This window comes from Cupressus sempervirens, chromosome 9 (genome assembly GCF_028749045.1).
Source record: "Cupressus sempervirens isolate cs-2001-9-10 chromosome 9, ASM2874904v1, whole genome shotgun sequence".
NCBI lineage: Eukaryota > Viridiplantae > Streptophyta > Pinopsida > Cupressales > Cupressaceae > Cupressus > Cupressus sempervirens.
Window position 1 is genome coordinate 604,767,129 of NC_143126.1, and position 8,983 is coordinate 604,776,111.

The following is an 8,983-nucleotide window of genomic DNA, read 5'->3' on the forward strand; positions in this document are numbered from 1 at the left end:
CAACATTCATAGTAGTTCCCATGACAAATGCCCACCATGTTGTTGCAACACCTATCTCTACTTCTTGTTAATTAGCCAACCCACTAGTCCTAGTTGCTAGTGGTCCTCTAGCGCCACCTTCACTTGGGTGGCACTTATGACAAACCCATACAATGTAATTGTCCGTGATGGAAAAAGACTACAGTGCGATGGACCTATGCCCTAGACAACATGGATTTGATTAGCTATATGATCTATCTTTTAATTTTTTGTTTGTGACATTAGTATGTTATGTACTTATTATAGATTATCTAAAGAAAGTTTTGTAATAGATGTTGTTTTTAAATTTATTAAATAATAACGTTTGGTATGAACTAATAACGATGTACAAGATCTTTTACTTTTTGCATTAAAAAAATAAATTTATTATTATTAAAGATACTCCTATCAATAGAAAGTAATAATAAAAGACACTTTTTTATATTTTTTATCATATCTTTTATATTACTATAAATTATACAATTGAAATTAGTTCCAGAATTGTACGTCCATCTCATAAATTATACCTAAACCATTGATTTCAAAAGTGAATTGTTTACTAACTTCATATTGAAAAGGCCTTGAACATATCATTTATGACACTTAAAAAATACATTCAATTATGACACATCTACTATATTTTAACACAAAATAATTAAATATTTATCATTATTTATATTAATAGTCTACATAAGTCCTTACTAACAAAAGTTAAAAAAAGTAAATAAAGAATCTTGTGTTATATGGGGATAAAAACAATTAAAAAGGACTAATTAACAGATTGAATCGATGTAGAGGGCCAATGAAAATGCATTGCAAAAATAGAAGGAAACGACTTTCAACGACAAAACACGATAAGGCCAAAACTCCTAATCACACCACACTTAACCATGGTTAAATCTCTGGTCACGACAATCCAGGATAAATCGGAATACGAAGGCCACGAATTTATCCCTTGATTATCGCGTGAAAACTTGGAATGACAGATTTAGGTGGTAATAATAATCCCCTCGAAGGCGGTTTTCACACCCGAAAAGCGGTTTCCTGGTTGCTGGGAAAGGTTTACCGGTTTGTCTTATCCAACCGATAGCGGTTTTTTGTTTTTTAGGATTTCTTGAGGTCCAGAGTTCGAACCTCACGCACTGCCGATCTTCATTAAAATGAGAGGCTGCTGGAGGAGATTGTAGCGATTTGTGTCTGCAATAGTTTTTACATGAAAGAGAAGTATCACCATGAAGAAGAAGCTCGTCACGCGAATTCCGGCGGTATGGGCTTTGCTTCTTTGAGATCTTTTTTTCCCCTTCAATGTTCAGATGCATTTTGCAATTTCATTTTCTTTGATGTGAAATCTTAAAGCTGTTAGACTTGAATTTTTAATGGAGGCATTTTTTTTCGGTGAAGTTGTTTCGTTTTGGTTTGAAATCTTAATGGTTTTAGAAGATTTATGCTATTGTAGGGCTTTTATCGAAACCTTTCTTATTTGTCAATTTGTTTTCTAATTCTTTTGTTTTGGTGTGAAATCTGAAAGATATTGCAAATCTTGCGTAGATTAGATGGATATGGTGATCGTATTGAGAGGTTTTTCGAGTTTGCTTGTCTGGGTAAAATGTATTTAGGGTTTCGAAAGTCAAATTTAGGGTTCTAATAGAGCTCTTATTTAAATTGGTCCAATTCAAAATTTGAAAGATGCTGGAAAGTCAGGGTGGATCAGAACTTTAATCCAGGCCGTAATTAGATTTTGCTTTCCAATTAATTCACTTTTTAGTAAAATAAAGATATTAAAAAATTAAAGTGTGATTTGATTTCAATTCTGGTTTTCTTATCTATTTGGAGAATAGTATTTTGTTTATATTGGGACCCTATCCTGTTATCTTTCTTCTATTGACTTTGATGTAAAATATCAAAATTCAGTGAATTATTTATTATTAGAAAATTTTCCAGATATTTTGTACATTCAATCTTGTTGTAAAATTTGAAACAGTTTTAAATTTGTGAAAAATTTATATAAGATATTGTAAATAATATATAGAAAGGTTAAATAAAATTGAGGAAGGCGTTGTTGAGAAACTAATAAATTGATTTACTTTTAATTAATGTTTACAAGTGTTAGAAAGTTGATTTAGATTATTGTTTGTGAAGGTCTAAACTTTTTAAGAATCAAGATTGAAAAAGAATTATTTCTCTTACAAAGTTTCGTTCTTTTTAAACCTTTTCTTATTGAATTATATTTTCTAAACAATAGTGTAAATAAAATTTTATTTTTTCTTCTAAATTCAAATATTTCAAATAATGATATAACTATCCTATACACTTTTTCCCTTCTATTTCATATCTGCTGCATTTTAATTATTTTTATTTCATTTTAATTTGAATTTGTAACATCTTATAGAAGACTGATGAACCAATTAAAAATATTGTTTCATAGCCTTACCATATCAGTAACCACCAAAGCATGAAAACTTATCACAAAGTAAAGGAGCAGCACATCCAAACCTATCAACTTTTTTTTGGCCTTGTATTGTTAAAACAAACGTGTTATTCCCGGCACTGTATTGTGATTTTTTATTAGGTATGTTTGGTTCAAGTCATCCTGGAAGCCCTCTGACATGTTGAATTTTGATATTGGCACTGAATTTTTCAATACATTTTAACATTTTTATTTAAATTCCAGATTTGTTCTAGTCTGGGTTCTCTATGATTATTGAAACCCTCCTCTAAATTCACAACTTGTCACTTAGACATCTACCATTTCTTTTTTCTCCAAGTTGTACCAAATCAACTGTTTACTTGAGCAAAACTGCAGACAACTACACATATTTTTCCTCCTTCAAAAGTGCTATTGAATTTCTTTCAGGTTCTTAATACGTTCTTAATTCTAACGAAGATTTCATTATGATATTCAATTTTATCTGATCTGATTAATTCCTAATTGATCAGTGACAACTACAAGCAATCCAGTATAGGATCGAAGTTAAATCTTTCCATTTTGTAACTCTATTGCTGCAAAACTGCAAATCAATCTTTCATGTTGAGATCTTTAATATCTGAAAGTTTTCTTTTATAACAATTGATAAAAATTTAAAAGTGTGTTAGTCACGTTCTGCAAGAGTGTTCTACTAAGCTAATGACACCAGGTATTGTATGGTTAGAAAGCCCTGTCTGATGGGTATCTATTCTACTGAATTATGACTGTATATCTCAGATTCTCATTATTGCAATCATTTTAAAATGCATGGACAAAAAGGCTTGGGGTGTTGTTAATATCTCGGCTTTAGTCTGTCCTGCTAAAGGTTGCCATAAATTATTTGTTTTAAAGAAATCATTGGTCTTTTTCCGAATTCTGTTTTCAGTGTCTTCACCAACTCACAAACATCTGCGTTGCTCTCCAGTGACTGCTGCTCACACTTATCTTCTCTGTGACACCTTTTTTCGAAAAAGAGATATTTGGCCCCCCCTTTCACTTCCACTCCCTTCCCCTGTTCTCTGATAGTTTTGGATGCACTAATACTTTTCCATGCTCTCTTTTGTATACCTTTGGTAATACTCTTTTCCTTTGATCAGTCGTAGTTTTCAGATTGTCTCGAGTGGCTTGGACTATCTTATGAGAACTTTCAAGTTGCTCCATTATCAAATTCAGTAATGGGAAGTCCAAATTCTTCTCCCTAACCAGACCAAAAAACCCAAATATAAACTTGCCATTTGATTTTTCCCTACAAAAATAAAATCGCAGACATGCCAAAACGACACGGCCTTATCTGCATCTGTTGTTTGCAACAAAGGCAAAGGGAAAATATTGAATTAGCTTTCTTTTTTCTCCAACATATGTTGCAGCTGAACTCTACTGGTCCGATTGTGAATTTGTTATTTAAGTAGTCTGAAATTTACTGGTCCCAAAATAAATTTATTCTGAAGTGACCAGTGTGATCTTCTGTCGTCTTTCTTATTTAAGCTGAAAGGGTTTTCATTGTTTATTTTTCATTTCTCAGCTCCAAACTCATTTAACTTCTTAATTGTTAGTAAATCTACAACATTTGCAGATCTTCTCTTATAATGCAAGCTTGTTTTATCATCACCTTTGAACCTATTAGGTTAATTATTGTTGCGATTTCCCTTCATCTAAAATTATCTTGCATTTACAGCCATATCTACAGATTAGATCATGTCCAACAACCTCTACAGGATTAACTGAAACTGATGACAACCAACAATCCAAAAAGCAAAAGTGTTCGAACAGAAAAATGATCAACAAGGATGAAATGAAAATTATTTGGCCATGCACCCGAACCTTCTCTTCAATGTTCAGACAGCAGTATGATGCCCATTGGCATGCATAGTCTCTTTGAGCAGCTTCCTGCAGAACATTCAACTATAGCGTGCCTTGACAGTGGAGTTTGTCTTAGACCTTCAAATATCCTTTGGTTCCTTTTTTCCCATAATTTCCACATGATTAGTGATGTATGACTTGGTGGTCAGCACCTCCTTCGGGGTTCGTGACATGGTTTAATCGTCTCTCGTGGATCTGGGTAAGTCTGCTGTTTGTGATGTTCATTGAAAGCTCGAGCTTTTGGCCCAACGGAAATTATACCAACAATTGGTATCAGAGCCTTGTGTTACAGGTTCAAATCTCGGGAGGTCTCCTTCATTCCGTCAGTGTGGAACCCTCAGTGCTGAGGGGGAGATTGTTGACTTGGTGGTCAGCACCTCTTTCGGGATTCACGACATGGCTTAACTACCTCTTGTGGATCTGGATAAGTCTGGTGTTTGTGACGTTTGTTGAAAGCTCGAACTTTTGATGCAATGACAAACATACCAATAAGTAGCTGAATTTTACAACCTTCAAATATTTGCTTTTATTCACATCTTTTTATAATTGCACTGGAAAACAGTATGAAGGAAATAATATATAGAAAAGGCCCAAAAGGGTAAGAAATATATGGATCTCAGGAGGTCTCAGTTTGAAGTTAGTTTGGATTATCTGAAGTCTTTATTTTCAAGACAATTTTGAGAATGCTCTACTAATTAAGGAAATTTGAAAGATTTGGCTCGACCAAATATCAAAAATTGCTTCACCATGCTAAGAGGATATATAAAAAAGGATAAAAAATATTTTTGCTGTTAGCCACATCTTTTTTTTTGATGGAGGTCAGTTTTTTTCGCCTAGCCTCTTTGGTTAAGAACCAAGGACTAAGGGGTATCCATTCTGCCAAATTTGCTTGGGGCACGATCCCGGCCTCATCCCTTTTAGGCGTCTAGGGGCCTTGCACTCAGCAAGACTACATCTTTTTATAATTGCACTAGAAAAAGGAAATAATATATAGAAAAGGGTAAGAAATATATGGATCTCAGGAGGTTTCAGTTTGAAGTTAGTGTGGATTATCTGAAGTATTATTTTTCAAGACAATTTTGAGAATGCTCTATTAATTAGGGAAATTTGAAAGATGTAGCACGACCAAATATCAAAAAATTCCTTCACCATGCTAAGAGGATATATAGAAAAGGATAAGGAATATATGGATCTTAGGAGGTTTCAGTATTGTAGTTAGTTTGGATTATCTGAAGTCTTATTTTTAAAGACAAAACTTGAGAATGCTCTACTACTTGGGAAATATGAGAGATGTAGGACAACCGAATATAAAAAAATCGCTTCACCATGCCTGTAAAAAGTGGATATCATATGCTTATTTGTGTAGAATTGTATGATTTGTCCCTTATGTCTTATCATGTCAACATAATGAGAGATTGTATTTAACTATTCAGTTTTTAGAGTTTCAACAGAGATGAATAATTCATCAAATATACATTTAAGGCTCTTGGGTGTGTATGATTTCTATTTTCAAATAAAACATTTGCATTCACAGTATTAGAATGATTTTTAATGTTCTTGAAGTTTTTCTTGTAAACTTTTTGTGCAGATATTCCTGTTCCTTAGTAAATATAATACTAATTGATGTGATGCTTCAGATATATAGAGCGCACAAGAGCTACTTCAAAGAAAACGGTATTTGTTGCTGGTGTTTGACTTTCCTTAAACATCTCTCTTGTGATTGCAGGCTAGGATTAAAAAGATTATGCAAACGGATGAAGAAGTTGGAAAGATTGCTCAGGCTGTGCCCCTTCTAGTATGTGAGTAGCTAACACCTAATGTTCTGTCATTGTAAATATGAAATATGTTTTATTTGTTTCCTTATATTGCAGACATTTACCTAAATAAAATGCAATTTTGAGGAATACATTCTATTTTCAAGGTTGTTTTGTAACAATTACCTAGGCGGTTTTTGTTTTCTCTTTTCGTTTTTAACTTCCATCTAGGTCGTACAGTTTATTTTCCAAGTAACCTGTGACCTCAAATCTTTAATGCTGGTTTATAAGTGTAGTCTAATACCCAAAGTGGGTGTTGTGTATGCATAATGAAAAGAATCAGCCCAAGTGATACAAGCCTTTCCCATTCTAACTCTCTGTTTTGCAGCAAAAGCTACGGAACTATTTTTGCAGTCCCTCTGTGACAAAACATCTGATGTAACTCTCGAGAGGGGAGCCAAAACAATAACTGCATTTCATCTGTAAGTCTTCCATATTTAATATTTTTAGTTTTACTATATGTTTTATTTTATTTTATTTTTTCCACTGCATGCCTACAAATAAGTGGGCTGGAACCATAGCGGATTATGAATGCAAGAAGGTCCAATAACTGGGGCACTGCGAAGACTATCCATTTTGTTTGCATGGAAAAACTAGTATCTAGTTTTCATTTGGATTAATAATTGGGTATTTTATTGGTGTCTACGCTCCCAGAGGAAAACCGAAGTGCTGCAGTAATGCGTTTGCCACCTGAACTAAAAGAATAAAGACTGAATAGGAAAATTCTACGGCCAAAAGCACCCAAGAACAGCGGGTAGGCCAACCGTCACATTCACCAAAATTATTAACATCGAAACTCTCATTGACAAGCCAAAACGGGATAACAAAACCAGGAAAAACTCCCAGGAGGATCAAACTACCATACCAGAAGAACAACAAACGGTAGAAACGTCCAAAGAAAAACACAACCACAGCCCTGTTATGTAGACCCAATCAGAGCTTGGATTGTAATGATAAATTAAAAGGCTATTATGCGCCCTTAAGTAGTACTACCTTTAGGTTACCCTTGTCAGATGCCAAGCCTCGCTTGATTTGACCAGGACGAACGTTTCCTGTCTGTGACCATATTTGATATTTGGAGATCATCTATTTTGGTTGGAAAAATGTGGAAAGATATCTTGACAATTATGGGATACGGGAAACTAAAACTGTATGTTTTGGAAATAACTTCAAATGATCAATGCGCACACTCTTGGCGTCCAATCAATTTTTCTTCTTTATGATTGGTCAGTCTAATCACGTACGTACTAAGTTACTGCTATACATGATAGTTTACTTTATTATATATTTTAAGATCCATTAACACATTTGTGACTTTTTTGTTTTCTCGTCTTTCAGGAAACAATGCATTGAGAAGTTTAATGTTTTTGACTTCCTACAAGAAATAGTAAGCAAGGTCCCGGACACGGGTCATGGTACTGGAGGAGACAGGCATGGTGCTAGGAGGAGGTATTTTTAGATCCCGCTTTATTTAATTACAGATGAAAAGCTTAAATGGTTTGAAATAACAACAATAGCTGTATTAACTTCCTATCATTTTATCTTAAATGGAATTGATGTTAAAGTTTCTAATGAACAGTAAGTTTTCTATTGTTACCTTCTAGTGTTAACAAGTTCGGAGAGAAATAAAAAGTTTCAGTAGATATTGGAAATTGGGATGCTTAATGCACCTCTAGTCATTTGTAACGTAACATATGGCACCTTGTTGCTACAGAAAAGCTCATGAGGAGGATAAAGAAAGTGACGATGAACTTAAGAGGCCTAAAGTGGTAAGTAATAAATGTCAATAGTGATCTGGTCATCCATTTTCTATGGCAGTAGTTATGACTCTTTCGTGTTCTTTCAGGTGGATAGTTGTAGAGGACGGGGAAGAGGAAGGGGTAGAAGCAGAGGCAGAGGGAGAGGGAGGGGCAGAGGCAGTAAATCAAGTACAAGAACTGTTGCTGTAGAAGAGAAATATGAAGAGGACCTGGATTTGTCTCCAGAACATAGTGATACACAGGTTACAACTCCAGAAGAGCGTACAGAAAATAACGCCGAGGCACATCAATCTAAAGAAAATGTGGGTTCAAATAACACCATATTTGCAAGAGGTTTTGATCTCAATTTGGATTTAGATGAAAATGGGGATATTGCAATGATGCAACAAAATGTTAAACATGAAGAGCAATATCTTAGTTCATCTCATTCAGATGGAGATGATGTAATTATGCAACCCTTGCAACTTCAAATGCATTTCAGTAGAACTATTGATCAAGATGAAGATGATTATGACAATGATGACATATAATTGTACCATGTCTTTTTGAAGCACATGTAAATACGTGTTTCTAAAGTCATACTGATATTAGATTTTAGATTTACAAATGCAAGATTAACAGTCTGGTTTTAACCATCTAGTTATGTCTTAGCATCGTAGGATGGTAGAAATGTACAACAGAATGAAACGATAATTGGCTGTGAACTATGACAAAATCTAATGCAAAGTTGTACAGATTTGTGAGATTCGTTTCTCATCACTTCGAATGCCTCAGTTTTTTGAGTTGAATTAACCACCCAAGGGCACAGCTCTAACATTCTTTTTCGATGATATTAGAATCTAGCATCATGTATTGCTCCGAGCTCTGGAAGTTCCACTTTATTCGGATTTCAATGAGACAAATTTATTTTTGGATTGCCACATGCTGTATGGGATTTGCCCCGTGGTGAAGTAAAAAAGAAAAACGAAAGGGATCATATCCCAACACCTTGAAAGGATGATTTCACCGTAAACACCTTTTTCCCAAGGAGTATTGTGAAAGAAGTTGTTGATAAATTAAACTGTAAA

At 34.3% G+C, this 8,983-nt stretch overlaps 1 protein-coding gene across 1 annotated transcript; it reads left to right on the plus strand.

The window, feature by feature from the left end:
- Positions 1-968: 968 nt before the first annotated feature.
- LOC149540135 (uncharacterized) lies at positions 969-8,659 on the plus strand. The gene is made up of 6 exons (XM_089801320.1): positions 969-1,283; positions 6,069-6,141; positions 6,485-6,578; positions 7,495-7,605; positions 7,871-7,925; positions 8,003-8,659. Exons 1-6 carry the CDS (start codon positions 1,251-1,253, stop codon positions 8,444-8,446), a joined length of 810 nt encoding a protein of 269 aa, XP_089657446.1. The 5' UTR covers positions 969-1,250; the 3' UTR covers positions 8,447-8,659.
- The last annotated feature ends 324 nt before the right edge of the window (positions 8,660-8,983 follow it).

Bases quoted from the DNA above. Each gene is read 5' to 3' on its own strand.
- LOC149540135 (XM_089801320.1), top strand. From the start codon at position 1,251: ATGAAGAAGAAGCTCGTCACGCGAATTCCGGCG. The intron at 7,606-7,870 runs GTATTTTTAGAT...TTGTTGCTACAG, and splicing joins AGGCATGGTGCTAGGAGGAG to AAAAGCTCATGAGGAGGATA. The intron at 7,926-8,002 runs GTAAGTAATAAA...GTGTTCTTTCAG, and splicing joins AACTTAAGAGGCCTAAAGTG to GTGGATAGTTGTAGAGGACG.